The 19,653-nt window shown below is 50.1% G+C and overlaps 2 protein-coding genes and 1 long non-coding RNA gene across 3 annotated transcripts in view; all 3 read right to left on the bottom strand.

Annotated features, from left to right (window-relative positions):
- Positions 1–4,162: 4,162 nt before the first annotated feature.
- Positions 4,163–7,144, bottom strand: LOC143363106 (uncharacterized). Its single transcript, XM_076803723.1, has one exon. It carries the CDS (start codon positions 7,142–7,144, stop codon positions 4,163–4,165), a length of 2,982 nt encoding a protein of 993 aa, XP_076659838.1.
- LOC143363105 (uncharacterized) lies at positions 7,144–9,315 on the bottom strand. Its single transcript, XM_076803722.1, has one exon. The coding sequence runs from the start codon at positions 9,313–9,315 to the stop codon at positions 7,144–7,146; it is 2,172 nt and encodes a 723-aa protein (XP_076659837.1).
- Positions 9,316–15,158: 5,843 nt separating this feature from the next.
- LOC143363114 (uncharacterized) overlaps positions 15,159–19,653 on the bottom strand; it is a 99,000-nt gene continuing 94,505 nt past the window's right edge. Inside the window, exon 2 of the long non-coding RNA XR_013083736.1 lies at positions 15,159–15,226. This is a non-coding gene — a long non-coding RNA (uncharacterized LOC143363114). The remainder of the gene's footprint in view (positions 15,227–19,653) is intronic.

Here is a 19,653-nt window from a genome sequence, read left to right as displayed (position 1 = left end):
GTTCCGGCACTCGAAGCGTGTGTGTCCTCGCTGCTTGCACCGCCAGCAGTGGGTGTCGACGTCGTACGGTTCCGACGGCGGAGCGCGGCTCGTGGTCGGCGTTGCTAGCTCGGTCGCGGCGGCGTGGGCCGGGGTTCGGCGCGGCCGTCTTTCCCGTTCTTCGATACGCTCGAGTTCCTGCACACGCTCGCGGAGCGTCCTCACATCCGGCACGGATCCCCGGGGTATGAAATATTGAAACTTCGTCCGCATGTTCTCGTGTAGCAGGTCGAGTCTCTCGGACGGCGGCACCTGTGCTCGTCGCATCAGCGTGGTAACATCCGTCACGAAGTCCGTGAACGGCTCGTCGTCCCGCTGTCTCCTTTCCCGGGCAGCCCGCTCGTGCTGATAGCGGGTCTGCGGCGACGCATGGGCCCGGAGGAATGCCTGCCTGAACTCGTCCCAGGTGGCGATTTCCTCCCGTTCGTTCCGGTACCAGGCCTGCGCTCGTCCGCTTAACATTTCCGGTGCGGCTCGGAGCATGTCTTCGTCTGGGAACCCGTATGTCAACTGGAGGTCCTCCACGCGTTCCAGGAACGCATGCGGGTCTTTCCCGTCGGTGGTGCAACCGCTCTTCCGGATCCGGTCGATGTTGCGGAGCGGGTCCGGTTTCTCGGCCGTCGCGGCGGCGGACAGCATTTTCCGGGTCTGTACGCCGGGCTCCATTATCGCGTACAGATCGTTCGTCAGGCGGCTAATGCAGTCGGCCCACCGTCGTCCCCGGTCGTCCGGTGTCTCGGGGGATGGTGGTCCGTCGGCGTTTCTTCTGGTGCGGCTCGGCGTGGGTGTCCCTCGGGGCATCCACGTGGGTTTCCTCCGGCTGCGATTCAAACTTTCGCGCCCGCCCGACGTTCGATCGGCGGTCCTGCTTCGTCGCGGCGGCGGCAGGCGGCGCGCGTGTACCGGTAGTATTTCGGCAGGGCGACACTGGGCGGCGCGCGTGTACCGGCACTATTTCGGCAGGGCGACACTGGGCGGCGCGCGTGTACCGGCACTGTTTCGGCGGGCTCGCACTAGGTGGCGCGCGCGCGGTTCGGTTCACTTCACTCCGCGGCACACTTAACCTCACAAATTCCCACGTGGGCGTAATCCAGCCTGTCCCACGTGGTTAAACAGGTCCCTGTTCGGGCGCCATGTAACGAGTCCGTTTCCCGGCGGATCTCGTCACAACGGATTCCTCGCGGCCGGATTTGGCTCGCCGTGCCAGGGTTCACGCAGGATAACGCGAGGGTTACGGCGGGACGCGGACGGTCGGTCACGGGTGATTAACGACACGAGTATTCCAAATGTTCGTCACTGTCCCGGCTTCGCGCTTCGGCGGTCGGCGGTCGCGGTTCGTGCCTCAGGTTACGGCGGGGTCGGGGCCGTACGCGGCGGCGTATCCGGACCAGGGTAATTTCGGCTGGCGGAGAGCCCGTGCCCCAGGACGGCCGGCGAGGGGCCGGCTGCGGGTGGTTCGCTCTCCGTGGGTGTGTGGGCGGAAGCGGAGGTATCGGGTTAACGGGAAAGTAAGGTACTTACCCTGGGTCCGGTCCTCGATCGCTCGGCGTTCGGGGCGGCTCTACAGGTGGTCTGGCACGCAGCGGCGTAGATCGGTGTTCGCGGGTCGCGAATAACTCGTCACACTCGCGGTTATAAGACCCGCGGGTAAAATAATACTCCGCGAGAATCGGCGGGCGGTTTCTCGGCGTCGGGACAGCGCGGGTTCGAGCGTATCCGTGCGGTCGGTATCGGCGGCTGGGGAATACGGTTCGATCATACGACTGATCGCTATGACGGCGGAAAACCCAAGAGAGCGTTTTCCGGTTCGTCTCGCTCGTCTTGCCGGGCGAGGGGGTGTGGTGCGGTACGGTTCGCGGCCGGCTTTCCCGGTGTCGTCACGCATCCGGCGCGCCGGTGTCGCATCATGGCGGGTTCCGGTTCCCGCCAAGATCGGTTCGGCGATGCGGGGCTCGCGGGGGCGCTCGCGGGTACCGGCGGATCTCGGTATCCGTCGGTCGTGTTCGGGGGCTCGGATTCGGGCGCGTGCGGTCAGGAACAGGCCTGGCGCAGCCAGGTCTGTTACATTGGAATAAATCAAATGACAAGTATGTTGAGACCGTACTACTCAGCAAAGAATTTATCAGAAAATATTAAAAAATTATGCAAAAACTGTAAAATTTGTATTAAAAATAAAACCAGAGGTCAAGTAAAGTACGGATTAATGTCACAGCTTGGTCCAGCGAAAAAACCGTTCGAGATAATATCCATTGACACAATCGGAGGTTTTGGTGGCACAAGATCCACAAAAAAATATTTGCACTTATTGGTGGATCATTTTACAAGATTCGCATACATCATAACTTCAAAATCACAGTCAGCTCATGATTTTATAAAATTAACTAATATTATAGCAGAAAATGAAGAAATCGGAAAAATTCTAACGGACCAGTATCCAGGAATTAATTCAAAAGAATATAAGGACTTTCTAAAAAGCAAGAATATACCGATTATTTTTACAGCGGTCAATGCGCCTTTTTCCAGCGGTCTAAATGAACGGTTAAACCAAACTCTAGTAAATAAAATCAGGTGTAAAGTGAATGAAAATAATGGAAGAAAAGCTTGGACAACGGCGGCACATGAATGTGTGCGAAAATATAACGAAACGATACATACAGTGACAAAGTTTAGTCCAAACTACTTATTAGAGGGAACGATCACGTCAATATTACCAAACGAGTTATTACGAAGAAAAACACAAAGTGAGTTAGAAGAAGACAGAGAAAAGGCTTTGGAAAATAGCATAAAATACCACATATTTAACAAACAATTTTACGACAAAAATAGGAAGAACTACAATTTTCAAAAAGGCGAGTCAGTATATGTTGAGAACGGCAATCGTTTGAACAGAAGAAAATTGGACGAATTAAGAATAGGCCCATATAAGACAGAAGAAAAAGTGTCTGAATCAATTTATCGAATCAATACAGGACATACGAGAACAGAATCGAATCTCTTCCATATTTCAAAACTTATTCCAATACAAGATACGATGTATAAAGAAGGAGAACAGGATTTTTCTCTCCCGAAGGGGGGAGATGTAAGGAGTGCGCTCCTTAATTGATTTAAATCTTCCCGCTCAATACAGTGAGTCGATAAGTAAGGGCCCGCAGTAGCGGCAGAGAAATAAAAACAATGATTCGGCAGACACGTGTGAAGATTGCCAATTTAATAATCTCCAACGAGTTATTCCTTTTATAATAGAGTGAATGGTTCATACGAGGAACAAGATTGCGAAGAACAAACTTTGAATGTTGTTTCTTGTATTTTTACAGGTTTGTAACCATTGTAAATAGATTAGGCAAATAGTTTATGTTTGGGATCGGAAGGCGAACACTAAAGAGCCGCGGTTTACTGACACAACGACTTTATTTCACCGCGAGGATCGTCGAACTATAACCGATTACTTTGTACAGTTTGTAAACACAAATAAACACGTTTGAACAGTTAGCTTGACGTGGATATCTCCCGTCTATTTCGGGAGCCGTAGATAGCTCTTGTAGCACGAAACCGGTCAAAAAGACGCGAGGCGTTCACGCGAACAAGAGGTCGAGATCAAGATCGATTGCGAGATAGTTTGATAGAGCGTTAGAAACGAACTGGACGAGCAAGCGGGCCGGCGAAACGATGATAATCGATCGTAACCCGTCTCGTCGGCGCGGGCCAATTAGAGAGCGATCTAATAATCGATTCCTGATCTCGCTTCTCTCCGCGATCCAGCCAATTGCGGGGCGCCGATCCGCGTCGGCGCGGAAACGCTGCCGACACATTCAGCCAATCTCAAACATTTCCGCCCGCCTCGTCAGCCAATGACGAAATTAAACCGCTGTGTGGAGGTGGTGGGGAGATGCGAAACAGATGAATGGCTCGGCTGAATGGGTCAGCAACGTGTTGCGTAGTTTCTACAACAGAAAGAAGTGCGTAGTAATTTACGAAGTTACAAGTGACGAGTGAACGCGAAGATGGTGCCGAGTGATGCAGTGATGATTTACAGAGTGAGCTATGTACCAGGTGAGTGAAATGACTTCATGATGGAATGAGGTGAATCGACCACGAAATGAAAAAGTTACATGATTTTTTTTAGTTACGCCGAGAGTCCAGCCTCGAGGTTGTTCCCGTGGCCAGTCTCATCGATTTCCGGAGCCAGGAGCGGGATGAGCTTGTGCACCGGTCGCAGCAGTTGTGAAGTGGAGGTGCGTAAAGTGACCACGCGAGTCGAGCCGTCTGGCCCCGGGTGTACGTGGACGACGCGCGCTAGTGGCCATTGTGTGGGTGGCAGTATTTCGTTTTTTACTAGGCAGAGGGACCCGGCCTTGACCCATGCTTGATCTCGTCGCCACTTGCCCCTCGGTTGCAGTGAATTCAGATACTCCCGGGACCAGCGCCTCCAAAAGTGCTGCTGCATCTGCTGTACCAACTGCCACCGAGATAACCGTGAGACTGGCAATTCCTCGAGGCTGGGCTCTGGAATAGCGAGGAGCGGTTCCCCGACTAGGAAATGTCCCGGAGTTAGAGCTGCTGGATCCTCAGGGTCATCGGACAGCGGTAGTATTGGCCTAGAATTTAAACAGGCTTCGATACCAGTCAGGAGCGTGGCAAGCTCCTCGAAGGAAAGCCGCTGTTCGCCGATGAGCCTCCGCAGGTGGTGCTTGACCGATTTGACGGCCGCTTCCCAGATGCCCCCAAAGTGTGGAGCGGGAGGGGGATTGAATTTCCAGGTGATGCCCTCCCTGGAAGCTGCAGCGAATGGGCCACCTCCCTGTGCCACGGATTGCTTTAGTAGCGTTCGGAGCTCGTGGTTGGCTCCGATGAAGTTTCGACCACAGTCGCTGTGAAGTTCTGCGCATCGGCCTCGCCGAGAGATAAACCTCCGCAGTGCTGCCAAGAAGGTTTCGGTGGACCCATCCGAGACAGCCTCCAGGTGGACAGCCCTGGTGGCCAGACAGATAAATACCGCGATGTATCCCTTCGAGGTCAGCTTGCCACGACCCCGACTGGTTCGCACGTGTATGGGTCCTGCGTAGTCGATGCCTGATCTGAAAAAGGGACGACTAGGCGTTATTCGAGATAATGGAAGGTTTCCCATTCTTGGCGGGGCTGTTTGGCCTTTCCAGCGTATACAGGTGGTGCACCGATGGATGCAGGCCTTAACTAAGTGGCGACCCTTGAGGATCCAGCACTCCTGGCGCAGCGTAGCCAGTGTGAGCTGTGTTCCTCCATGCAAGCATCGTTTGTGGGCAGCATCGACCCACAACCTAGCTAAGGAGGATTCGTCAGGAAGGATCGCGGGATGAGTCCGGTCGTATGGGAGGTTCGCGGCCTGTATCCGCCCTCCCACGCGCAGCACCCCGTCTTTGTCCAGGATTGGACACAGCTTGGCTAGCCGGCTTCTGGCGGCTAGCGGTCGACCCTTCCGAAGGTTGGCGATGTCCTCCGCGAACGCTGCGGCCTGTTCCAGTCGTAGAAGGGTGAGTTTGCTTGTCCGAATCTCGGCTGCCGTGATGAATGACTCTCCTTGTCGATTTCCAGGAACCCATCGGCGGCACCAGGCCAGGACCCGGAGCAGCCGATTCAAACTTGAGAAGCGTTCGACTAGTTCCGAGGAACTGCTCTTCTCCCGGCTGGTGACGTGCAGAACCTGGTGCTCCTCTGCTTCGTGCGTTGCCTCTGACCTGGTTTCCTCTGGAAGTGGACCGGGTGAGGCGAGCCACTCGGGTCCTCGCCACCACAGCGAGAACTTCGGTAGTTCCGCCGGAGATAACCCTCGGGAGGCACAGTCCGCCGGATTCTCCGCGCTCCGGATGTGGTGCCACTTCGCCGCTGGAAGCATCCTCTGGATCTCGGTGACCCTGTTGGCCACGTAAGTGGGCCAGCGTGTGGGATGTCCTCGGATCCAGCTGAGAGCCACCGCGGAATCCGACCACAGATGTACGTCGACGGACGGCCAGTCCAGCACCCGGACGACGTGTTCGACGAGTCTGGTCAGCAGGAAAGCGGCGCAGAGTTCCAGTCTTGGCAGCGAGACCCTTTTCAGAGGAGCCACCTTAGACTTGGCGATGATGAGCGACACCGTCGCCACTCCCTCCGGGTTGACGCTGCGGGAGTAGACCACCGCAGCATAGGCGCGCTCGGAGGCATCAGCGAACCCATGGAGTTCGGGAGGCGAACTGCAGGAGCTGGTTCCGAGCCATCGCGGTACCTGGAGATGCTGCAGTTCCGGGATTCCATTCTGGAACTGTCGCCACAGCTTTTCCTCCTTCTCCGGTAGTGGCGTGTCCCAATCGACCTTCAGGAGCCACAGGGACTGGATCAGCACCTTGGCTACGATCGTGACTGGCGCCAGCCAGCCGAGTGGGTCGAACAGCTGCGCTGTCCCGCTGAGTACTGCACGCTTGGTGAATCCCGAGCTCGGAAGAGACTTCACAGCGGAGACCTGGAAACAATCAGATGAGGGCAACCACTTGATACCTAGGACGCTGTGGAGCGTGGGAGAGTCCCACTCGACGATGCCCTTCCTCTCGTCGCGGGACAGTCCTTCAAGTAGACCCGGCGCGTTGGCAGCCCACTTGCGCAGAGGAAAACCGCCCGCCATGAGGAGCTCCCGTAGTTCCCTTTGTTTGGCTTTAGCCTCTGAGGGTGTGTCCGCCCCAGTGAGGACGTCGTCCATGTAGACCTCCTCGAGTAAGATGCCAGATCCCAAGGGGAAACGCTGTGCCTCCACCTTAGCCAGTTGGTGCAAGCATCGGATCGCCAGATATGGAGCACTGGTGAGTCCGTACGTGACCGTGTTGAGATCGTAGTCAACGACGCTGCTTTTCCCTGCAGGCCTCCACAGGATCCTCTGCCATTTCCGGTCGTCAGGATGGACGATGATCTGTCGGTACATCTTCTCTATGTCCGCTGTGAACACGAGAGCATACCGCCGCCAGCGTAGAAGGATGTCCGCGAGATTCGGCAGCAAGTTAGGTCCCCGAAGCAGAAACTCATTCAGAGACTTCCCGTTGGAGGATGCCTTCGAGCCGTTGAAGACAACCCTGAGTTTCGTCGTGGTGCTCGATTCCCGCATTACTCCATGGTGCGGGAAATTGGATGCGCCGTCGCGGCCATATGCCCCAGAGCTTCGTAGGTTGCCAGAAATTCACCGTAAGCTTGGCGGAATTCGGCAGAACGCTGGAATCTGGAGCTCAGCGAGTCCAGTGTACGCAGTGCGATGAGGCGAGAGTCTCCCAGTTCTGGTGTCCTTGCAAACGGCAGACGCACCATGAACCGTCCGTCAGGAAGCCGTTGGTGAGTGTCTAGGAAGTGCTTTTCTGCCTTCCTGTCGTCAGCGGTGGCTGGAATCGAAGTTTCGACTTCCTCCTGCTCCCAGAACCTGGTGAGAAACTCTATTAATTCGCGGTCTATATTGCAGTGATGGACCGGAACCTCCGCCCTGCTCGATGACCCATCGGCGTTTCCCGAGTCGATGCCTCCGGTGAGGATCCAACCCAGAGCCGTTTCCTGCGCTACAGGAGTGTGTGGCGGCCCCCGTCTGACCCCCTCTCGAAGGATGATGTTGTAGGAGTCCGCTCCTATCAGGATGTCGACTGGATCGGCTAGGTGGTACCCCGGATCGGCGAGCTCCAGTCCTCGGATATGCGGCCAATCGACTCGAGTAGGTAAGTTGTACGGCCGGTATCGCGAGAGCTCAGGCAGGATATAGACAGGGATCTGGAAGCGGAGTTCTCCTCTGCCAGGGGGAGATATGACCAGCGTGGTTTTCCCTCGTGTGAACTTTGCCCTTGCACCTCCGACGCCGAGAAGCGGAACTCGAGCTTGGCTCCGCTTGACACCGAGCCGCTGCGCGAGCGCTTCCGTGATGAGGGAGACTTCACTGCCAGGGTCAATAAGAGAACGAGCTGAGCAGCCCTGTCCCCGTGGGCCTGAAACTGCTACGCGCGCTGTACTGAGGAGAACTGAGAAGGAGGAGCGACTCACGTGCATGGAGACGTGCTGCACGAAGGCTTCCGGAGACTTCGTTGACTTGGTGGATGGTGCGGCCTCGTGGATAGTCGTGTGGTGCTTTCCTTCGCACTTTTGGCATCGCTTGGAGGACGTGCACTCACTCGCAGGATGCTTCCCGAGACAGTTAAAACACAGGTTCAGTGTCTTGGCTGTTTCCTTCCGCTCGGCAGCAGTCTTCGCCTGGTACCGGCCACAATACAGGACAAAATGATTGCCCTGGCACAATGCACAGACCTTCGCGGACGAACTCGCCTTGGACATCGTATGCACCTTCGCAGATTTCACGTTGACTTTCCTCCCGTCGGACGCTTCGTCCGTCTGAGGTTCGAGCGCTTCACACGTTTGTATGCGCCCTTCCATAAAGGTTCTCAGCTGTTCCAGCGTAGGATGGTCCTTGGAGTGCTTGAGAGAATCCTCCCATTCCCGACGCGATTGCCGATCCCATCGCTCGACTGTCAATTCGACGATCCAGTCGACTGCATTAGTGACAGGCCGGCCAAGATTCTCAAGCGCGTCAATGGCATCGAACGTTTCGTTAAAGAGACGTTTCATCTCAGCGGCCGACTCCTTGCGCAGCGGAGCTACAGAAGATAGAGCTCTTATTTGCGCCTGAACGAGCAGCCGGGGATTGTTGAAGCGATCCTCCAACTTATTCCACGCGATGTTGAAATTGTCATTCGTAGTTCGAATGTTCTTCAGAAGCGCCATGGCTTCGCCCTTCATGCATGTATTCAAGTAATGCAGGCGCTCCACCGGAGACAACGAAGAGTCGTTGATTATAAGCGAGGTAAACAAGTCGCGGAAGGATGGCCAGTCCTTGTAGTGACCCTCGAAAGTAGGGAGAGCCATCTTTGGCAACACTGCGCGTGACCTCTGGAACGTCGCCTCGCCGGGCGTTACGTTCGAATCAGAGGGCACCTTAACGGCTGCCGCCGTTTCAAATTCGGCGATCATGTCGAGGAGAACTCCAGCTTGCTCCAAATATGTTGTATGTACATCGCTGAATTCGTCTTCCGCGATGTAAGCGCTATCCCTCAACTTGGCGTCGTTCTTAGCCGCTTTTCTTATTTTTAGATCCCCCTGGGAGAAGTCAGCCCAGAATTCTTGGATCGAAGAGTGAGCCGCCCGAAGCATTCCCAGAGTAATGTTCGCCTTACCCTTCTTCTTAAGGTTGATCGCGACGCGGGAGATTCGCTGCGCGAGCGTACGTTGTTCGTCGACAAGGTCAGCCATTGTCTCCTTCACGAATTCAACCGAAGTCTTTTACGATATATTTAACGTTTGCTTTTAGTGGACTGTATACTGGATCCGGCTCGAAGGACCAAATGTTTGGGATCGGAAGGCGAACACTAAAGAGCCGCGGTTTACTGACACAACGACTTTATTTCACCGCGAGGATCGTCGAACTATAACCGATTACTTTGTACAGTTTGTAAACACAAATAAACACGTTTGAACAGTTAGCTTGACGTGGATATCTCCCGTCTATTTCGGGAGCCGTAGATAGCTCTTGTAGCACGAAACCGGTCAAAAAGACGCGAGGCGTTCACGCGAACAAGAGGTCGAGATCAAGATCGATTGCGAGATAGTTTGATAGAGCGTTAGAAACGAACTGGACGAGCGAGCGGGCCGGCGAAACGATGATAATCGATCGTAACCCGTCTCGTCGGCGCGGGCCAATTAGAGAGCGATCTAATAATCGATTCCTGATCTCGCTTCTCTCCGCGATCCAGCCAATTGCGGGGCGCCGATCCGCGTCGGCGCGGAAACGCTGCCGACACATTCAGCCAATCTCAAACAGTTTAATTAATAAAAACACTTGTATTTTTACAGTGAAACGTTTCTGTTTGTTATTCTCTACAATCCTTTGACGTTCAACAAATAATTCAATCACACATTACATATATATACAAAATAACGCGTTGATTGCGACCGAACGAGACGACTAGAAAGAGCGTAGTACAAAAGTGACCGAATCGCACGACGGTTGAACAGCGAAGAAGGAAACCTATTTCTAAGACAGACCGAGTCTGCCTTCGTAACGATGGAGCGTCGCTCGCGTGAAGCGCGAGCGGTGCTCGCGGATGCCCTCTCCTGGATTCGCTCAGCGGCCAGGGTTGTGGAGAGGGCGCGGGTGTTTCGAAATGAATTGACAACGGATATGGAAAAATAGATTCCTTTTATTACGCCCGGCGGTTCGGGTTACCAGATGGTCCGGAGTGGGCGGGTGCGATCTCCCGCTCTGGAGCTCTTCGACACGATACGATATATATAAAGTAGTACGGATACTACTTTACAAACCCTCTTAAAGTTTGTCGCGGGACGGGTAGGTAGGTTAGATTACAGAGGAGACGAGAAACACGTGCACGAGGATAAGAGAGAGATTGAGACTGAAAAGTATTAAATACTATTAGTAAGAAATATAGGGAAGAATAGGCCGTAAATGCCGTTTCTCTATTTATAGGTTATGGATCTGTAAATATTATAAATATTGTTTAATTATTGTTTAATAAATATCATCTCTATTTATAGTGAAACCCAATTTGGTTTATTCACCCACAAAACGCCACATAAAAGAAAGAGACATTATAAAACGGCATTTTGCTTACTAGAACAATGGATAAACTACGTTTTGAAATTGAGATAAAAGCAGGTCAAGATCCAAAATCAAACATCTATGCCATAACCTCAATTGAAACGCCACGTGGAGAGGTTTATGGCATCCCAGAGGAGCACCAATATGCGGCATATCATACAGAACTGATAAAAACAGAAGCGTTTCAGAGAGCAAGAGCCACTATCAAATTGAGACACCAATCGAGGAAAATTTGGATAAAATTAAATAAAGAATTAAAGAAATTCCAATTAATACAGGATGAAAATTTGGAAATCAAACAAAAAATATATAAGGATATCACAAAAGAGAACTTAGGAAGAAATAAAGATAACAAAACTACAGATAAGTATTTCATAAATTTTAACGAACATATAAATACATCAAATTTTAGAATTGCTATAGATCATCTAGACTATAAAAGAAAAACAGAAATAAACAAATTAATAGAAAAGTATAGTGCAATATTTGCCAAAGATAAATACGATGTAGGGAGGGTGAAAAATTATGAGGCTAGAATTGATCTATTAATGGACAAATTCTGTAGCAAAAGACCATACAAATGCAGCATTGAAGACAAAAAGGAGATAGAAGCACAGGTTGCAAAATTATTAGAAAATAATCTGATAGAAGAATCATACAGCCCCTTCGCGGCTCCAGTAACTCTAGCGTACAAGAGAGAAGAAAATAGAAAAACAAGATTGTGTTGCGATTTTAGAGACTTAAATAAGATAGTTGTACCACAATCACAACCCTTTCCGCTAATAGAAGATTTAATGGTAAAAGCTAGAAATTGCAAATTTTTCTCAACATTTGACATTAATTCAGCGTTCTGGTCGATTCCTTTACGAATAAAAGATAGAAAAAAACAGCGTTTGTCACGCAGGAAGGACACTATCAATGGACGTGTCTACCATTTGGGCTAAAAACATCGCCAGCAATATTCCAAAGAATATTAAGCAACATAATCAGGAAACACAAACTTACAAATTTCACAGTAAATTACATAGATGACATACTAGTATTTTCTAAGAATTTTACAGACCACATACACCACTTAACAAAATTACTAGAAGCAATAAGAGAAGAAGGATTTAGACTAAAATTCACTAAATGCAAATTTGCAGAGAATTCAGTAAAATATCTGGGACATATAATTGGTAATAATTCAATAAGACCAATGAACGATAACTTGATTGCAATAAAAGACTTTCCGACTCCAAGAACACAAAAAAACGTCAGACAATTCTTAGGAAAAGTGAATTTCTATAATAAATATATACCAAACATAGCCAGAATATTGGATCCACTACACAACCTATTGAGAAAAGGACAGAAATTTATTTGGACCGAAGAATGTGAAAAAGCATTTGAAAATATGAAAAAATTATTATGCTCTCAACCTGTATTAGAAATATACGACCCAGATCTACCGATTTACATTTACACGGATGCGAGTTTACTAGGCATAGGAGCAGTAATGAAACAAAGACAACCAAATAATGAAGAGAAACCAGTAGCATACTTTTCAAGAAAATTGAATAATAGTCAAAAAAAGAAGAAAGCAATATACCTAGAATGTCTTGCAATAAAAGAGGCGATAAATTATTGGCAATACTTGCTAATGGGAAAATCGTTCATAGTTTATTCAGATCATAAACCCCTAGAAAACCTAAATATAAAGTCGAGAACAGATGAAGAGTTAGGAGATCTAACATATTATCTATCGCAATATGATTTCATAGTTAAATATGCCCCAGGAAAATGCAATTTAGAAGCCGATTGTCTTAGTAGAAACCCAGTATTAGAAGCTAAGGAAAACAAAACATTAAAAACTATAAACTTAATCAAGCTAAAAGATATAATTATAGACCAGGAAAAAAACAAAGAACTGCAAAATAAAACAAATAAGATGATAAAAAAAAATAACGTATACTATAAAAAAGTAAACAGAAAAGAAAAAATAGTCTTATCAGAAAATTTTAGTAAAGAATTTATTAAAAAAGTACACGAAGAATACTGCCACATAGGAATAAAACAAATGGAAAATAAAATTACACCATATTATACAGCAAAAAAATTAACAGAAAATATAAAACACATTTGTAAAAATTGTGTAATATGTATAAGAAACAAATCGAGAGGACAAAGGAAAAATGGATTAATGTCACATTTAGGACCTGCAAAAGAGCCATTCGAGATTATGTCAATTGACACAATCGGAGGATTCGGCGGATCCAGATCAACCAAAAAATATCTACACCTTTTGGTGGACCATTTTACGAGATATGGATATATTCTAACATCCAAGACACAGAACGCAAACGATTTTATAAAACTAATCAAGATGGTCACAGATAATAACGAAATTGGTATAATCTTGTCGGATCAATATCCAGGAATAAATTCAAAAGAATTTAAAACATTCTTAAAAGAGAAAAATATTCCAATAATATTCACGGCAGTTAACTCACCATTTTCTAATGGCCTCAATGAAAGACTAAACCAAACTTTAGTCAACAAAATAAGATGCAAAATTAACGAACAAACAAGAAACCGGGCATGGACAACAATAGCACAAGAATGCACAAGGAAATACAATGAAACGGAACATACAATAACAGGTTTTGCACCGATATATTTAATGCAAGGAAAAAACACAACAATTGTACCCGAAGAACTCCATCAAGAAATAAAAAACAACTTATACCAAGACAGAAAGCTTGCTTTAGACAGAACCATTAAATCGCATAATTACAACAAAACATTATTCGATAAAAATAGAAAAAAAATGGAATTCAACGGTGGAGATCGAGTGTACGTAGAAAATGGACATAGATTAAACAGAAAGAAATTAGATGAACTAAAAATCGGACCTTTTGAAATAAAAGAAAAATTATCCAACTCCATTTACAGAATTAATACAGGGCACAAGAAAGAAGAATCAAACATTTTTCACATTACGAAGCTCATTCCAATACCAGAAAGCATCAACGACGATGATGAAGAAAATCATGAGGAATACTAGCAGACTTGTTGAAGGATTTTGTAGCCAGAGAAAAACTCTTTCCGCGGTGGGGAGATATAAAGTAGTACGGATACTACTTTACAAACCCTCTTGAAGTTTGTCGCGGGACGGGTAGGTAGGTTAGATTACAGAGGAGACGAGAAACACGTGCACGAGGATAAGAGAGAGATTGAGACTGAAAAGTATTAAATACTATTAGTAAGAAATATAGGGAAGAATAGGCCGTAAATGCCATTTCTCTATTTATAGGTAATGGATCTGTAAATATTATAAATATTGTTTAATTATTGTTTAATAAATATCATCTCTATTTATAGTGAAAATCAATTTGGTTTATTCACCCACAAAACGCCACATAAAAGAAAGAGACATTATATATATATCCTTTATTGATTCCCCTCGGGGTTACAATCATTTACACTTCTCCTTCTTGCGATCGCTCTTAACCTAAACTTATTGTTAAACTTATCCTAACTTAACTTAACTTAACTAGCTTAGCTTAACTTATCCTATATACATGAGAGAGAGAGAGAGAGAGAGAGAGAGAGAGAGATCTTACGCCTAATGTCACCCCGCGTTCTTATTTCACCCTCTCCCACACATTCATATCTCTCTGATCCCCCTTTCCTAACCTCACTCATCCTTCCCTAAGACCTCCTGGACCCCCTCTTCCGGTTGCTCTTCTCTTTCATTCCATTCTTACTCATTCACTCCCTTCATGTAACATCTCCCGTGCCTCTTCCACTCATGCTCTTTCTCCACTCATCCACCTTCCTCAGCCATTCCTCTCCTTCTGCTTCCTCCCCTAATACTTCCCCCATCATCCCCTGCCAACCTCTTCCTTCACCCCCTCCCATACACATTTCCCACAAGTGCTTCCACGTTTCCGTCTCCCACCCACACACCCTACATAATTTCTCCTCCTCCTCCAACCCATACTTACCACCTCTCATCTCATTTCCCAACCTGTACCTGGCCACCCTTTGCCATCTGCTATCTCCCCACCCTTTCCTCAAATAACCTGGTATCCCCTCTCCCTTCACCCTCCCATACCACCTGTTGTACCTTCCTCTTCCTATCTTTTCCCATCTCTCCTCCTGCTGCTTCCTCTTCTCCCTCTTCACTATCTCCCCACTCACTGTCTCTATCCTCTCCTCCATCAAAACCTCCGCCTCCTCCGCTGTCCACCCCCTCCCTCCCCAAAATCCCCGTCCCTCCTTCTCCCAACCAGTTACCACCCCCCTTCTATCCCTTCCTCTTAACTGCTCCCAACATAGTCTTGCTAGCTCCCCCCCTTTCCCCTTCCTCAGCTTCTTTTCGTAGCCCCACGCGCTTAACCCCGCCATCCCCCTCAACATCTCCCTCTGCAGCTCTTCCCTTACCATACACCCCGGCGTGCACCTCTCTAACCCTAGCACCCACCTGAGGAACCTATCCTTTTTTCGCGAGGAAATGCTTTTCGCATACCCCGGCTCCCTGGGGGAAGCCGGGGTTATGTGGGACTACACCTGGGGACAATCCCCAGAGGCTACCCACTAAAACCTCATGCCCACCTAAGCTAAAGGGGAGGTGCCTGCATCACGCGAGTACTCAACAGGACACCCCCCAGCTATCATCATACCCCGGGGAGGTTGTTAGCCTCCCCCAATTCCTACTCTACAAGACTCCGGGCGGAGGGACCCCCCCCGGTGTCCCCATCCCTGGAGCCTTCGGATTGGGCTTCCCGAGCCCCAGCACGGTCCGCCCACAGCTCCCGGAGTCTTCGTGCCCCGCTCGGGGTTGGTGTCCCGAAATAACCATCCTCGGCCGAGGCAAGAAGACGCCGCCACCGGAAGGAAGGGCCGTCGGAGGCGCGATCCGGCACGCACCGAACCTTTCCACCCAAAACTCGCCACGGATCCCCCTCCCCTACGGGAGGGACGGACCGGTACCCCCCCCCCCCCACACCGAAAAATATAATCCCGGTGGGTGCCGTCCCTACACGGGGGGAGCCACGCTCCCCCCGGAGGCCCGGGTCAGCTCACATCCCGGGCCCCCAAATCCACCGCCCCCCATGACGGGGGCACATCAGGACGCGGGGAGTCCCCCCGCGCCGACCCCCACTCCCGGGGGCACCATTTGGTGCGGGGGAGACCCCCGCGCCCTCCCATCCCTCGTCGCCCCCCTCGTGGGGTCACACGTCGGAGCGGGGGTCGACCCCGCTACCATACTCTCCTAGCGGAGCCCGGGTCCCGCTCCCGGGCCCGCCCGGCGGCCTCCTTCTCCGTCATCACGCCTTCGGAGAAGGAGGCCACCGCCATCCACGACCTCTCGCCGGCGACCATGTGGTCGATCATGGCCGCCAGCGAGTGTCCCAGCTGCCCACTGCGTCTCTAAGGGGACGGCGTGGCTCGGCCCAGGCCGGGCACTTCTCTAAGGTGTGCCGCGTCGTGTCAACGCCTTCACCGCAGTGGTGGCACTGCGCAGTCGGTTCCCGCCCCATCTTGTGCAGCTACTGTCCGAAGCAACCATGGTCGGAGAGCACCTTTTTTTATGAGCTATTTCTTACAGTTTATTCACTTCCAAGTTTTTACATTGCTTAATCTGAATCTAAGTCTAATTCTAAATCTATCGCTGTTATACAACTATTTCCGCAATTGCCTAAAACTATCGCTCCCTCTCTCTCTAACTTATTAACTAAAAATAGTCCAAATCGGGGGTCCGCGCAAGAGGGAAGTGGGGGATTTTTCTTTATTAAGCCCCACTTTTTTGACGGTTTTGGATAGCCCTAGGGCTACCTAGCAATCGGCCTGTATTGAGTTTTTTGTGGACCCAGCCCTTCTCCTTGTAGGTACCGTTATCTCGAAAACGGTGCGGGGGGTGGGGATTTTCTTTTCACCAGGGGGGAACCCAGTTACCCTGTCCCCGCTACTGTCTTACGATCCCACCCCACACACGCCCACGCCCTCAGAACAAATTTTTCGCAAATATATTTCTCGGACACCCGTTATATGCCGAAACTAAAAGTCTTTCTATCTCTTCGAGATACGGCTCGTTGTGAAGCCCGGGCCGAGCACTCAAAGAGTGATCCCCACTCCTAAAAGAGTGGGGATTTCGGAAATTTGTCCCCAGGGGGGAGAATACTTCTCCGAATTCACCCTTGGTTACTCCCCACCCTCGGAAATATCCTGGTACAGATTTTCTTTACGATCGGAGTATTTCGAAGTGTTTATACATCTGTCCTATCGTATCATTTAAAATCTACACTATTCTATATCTATATTTACATTAACCTATACTAACCTATTCTACTTTTCTAACTCTAGCCTACGTTTTCCCTATATCTAACCTTAATCTTTAGTCCACTTTTCTTTTTTAAACACTTCACTTTGGCTACTGTCTATTCTGTTTATTGTCCACTAATTCAATGTTTATCGCGGTTTATCCCGGGTCAGGGGTAACTGTTCGAGTTTTCCTTCGAAAGTTATTTCACTTCACTTGTAGCTGGTTTACCGTGAATATTAAAATTTATTTTGTCCCTTTTGAATGTTCGCGTTCGTTAGCATTGTTCCTTTCAATAACACTATCTAATACTTTAATATCAACTTCCCAATCTCTACTCGAAAACTGGCCAATTTCGCAATCGACCGTTCTCTTCGAGCACTCAAGTCCGTCTAACGCTACAAAATTTCGGGTGGCTCGACCTCAACCCGGTCTTTCGCCTCGTAACGGTTTCCTTCTTCCTAGGTTTTTATTGTTTTTCTACTCTATTTTGGGGTTGGGTTATAATAATTAATTACTTATTTAATTAATTATTTATAGAAAGCTTCTTGCCGAGGAAACATAGCGTTAACATTTTGAACGCCCTTGTACGCTTTGCAATTTTCCCTAATCCAACTTAATTTGCTACTAGCTGCCAATTTCGTTTCTCGAGCAACCAAAAATACTCAGATCCTTAGTAGAGAGATTGCAGGGACTGCAGGGGTGTTCCCCCCGCCTTCTTTTTCTTCTTCTTCTTCTTTTTCTTCGTCGCCGCTCGCGCCACCGGGTCAAGGGCGTGCGTCGGCGGCACCGGAGGCACGGGGGACGGCGGTTGAGGGGCCCCATGCGCGCCCGAGGCCGAGGCAACGGCCACGACCTCGCGCCGCAGCTCCACCCGCATCTCGTCGCGGATGGAGTTCAGCCCCGCTTCCAGGAGCGCCTGCATTTGCGCCATCACGCCCACCGCCGTGGTATCCCCGCTGGAGCTGGGGGCTGGTATTTCCGGCCGGGGGGGAGGGTGGAAGCGTCGCGCAGTCGCTTCATGGCCATCAGCTCCCCCTTGATGGCCTCAAGCGTCTCACGCGTCCCTCTCAGCTCCCTCTCGAGGGCCGCACACCTCTCCAGTAGCGCGGCATTAGCGGGATCGGAGGGGACGGAGCCGGCAGCGGCTCCGCTTCAGCTCCCGCGCAGACTCTACGATGATGCGGGAGTTGTCCCTGAAGGCCTTTTGAAAGGTACCCTTCAGGTTCCCGCATCTGCCCGCCATATCCTCGATCTCGAGGCCACGCTCCACGATCTGGGCGGACAACTCCCCCAGGAGGAGGCTTCGGATCTCCGGCCAGGGCTGATACACGGGTCGTGGCCGTTTATCCACCGACGGGGTCGGTGAGGTCCTCCCCGGAGTCGCGGTCAGTGGGCGTTTCGCGCGCCGCGCCGCTGCAGGAGGGGCGAGCCTACTTGGTCGACTTCACCGAGGCTCTGTCCCCCTCCAGGTCCGGGTTATCACCTCCCGGCGTTCCCTTCCCAGGCCGGAGCTTAGGTCGGTCGGGGCCGAGGGTGGTCCCATCTTCGATGGTGCTGGCACCACCAATCTCTCCACGACTACTTCCGGGCGTGGTAACCCCTCGACAACCTCTTCAAGATTTCTCCGAGGCACGTCCTTTGAAAAATCCATAGTTATCTGTTTCGGATCACGCGAGCTCCGCGGCGGCACGAGACCCAAGTCTGGGCCAGGGGCAAGAGAGGTGACGGGAATGCCCAAACATAACAAGGCGCTAGACCACCGAGCCTCTCGTCACCTCTCCCCACCACCTTCAGCGCAACCGACTCCCGATAATTCGTTATATAATTAGTCCTTTGAATTGCGCTCTCTAACACGCATCGCTTAGCTAGAGTCTTGCTGTTTCGCTTAACAAAAGGAAACTCGTTGCGCTTCTTCGGGTCTCCGCGCCTCGTTTAGTTATAGTTTTCTTACTTTGTGTTACTCATAGTCTTAAGTTGGTGACGGTATTAGTTAATAAGTGACTCACGCAAGTTTTGAATAAAATAGACGATATATTTAGAACACCACAGTGCTCGCATCGAAGTTTCTTAACTCCCTCCACGACTCCTACTGCATCCTTTAACATTATCATTAGCGGGCCTGGTTACTACGCCCCCATTTCTGGAAGCGCCTCACTTGATACCCTAAATACAGCACGCGGAAAGGGGTGTCCACCGTGGCAGAGCCGCATGCCCCGGTAAGCCTAGGTACAATGGGAGGTCGGCAGGTGTCCCGAGGTTGTACAACGCTTAAGGGCTGGTGCATCCACCGCCCACCCCCGGCGCTTACTCCGGGAGTTTCCCATCGCCACGTTACGATAACTTGGGATAGAGACTTTTTTATAAAGGTTTATACTCGGCTCGTTACGCGTTCGTCTCGCTCTCATTTCCGTCTCTGTCGTTCTAGAGAAACCACGTGCGACCAATTGTCCCGAGTTTTGCCTTGCGCCACGCACGCGGACCGACTTTTGTATTTTGAAGGTTTCATTAAACCCACCGGTTATTTCAACCACCTTTATTGCCAACCGCAAAGTTACATACGTTCACATTAAGTGCGCGACCGTGTGACTTATAATAAAGACACGACCACACCACGTGTTCACTTTTCAAAAAGTGTATCGGAAAAGGTCGCCGACCGAACGATACA

Source organism: Halictus rubicundus, unplaced genomic scaffold (genome assembly GCF_050948215.1).
Source record: "Halictus rubicundus isolate RS-2024b unplaced genomic scaffold, iyHalRubi1_principal scaffold0022, whole genome shotgun sequence".
NCBI lineage: Eukaryota > Metazoa > Arthropoda > Insecta > Hymenoptera > Halictidae > Halictus > Halictus rubicundus.
This window is presented reverse-complemented; position numbering and strand designations above follow the sequence as displayed.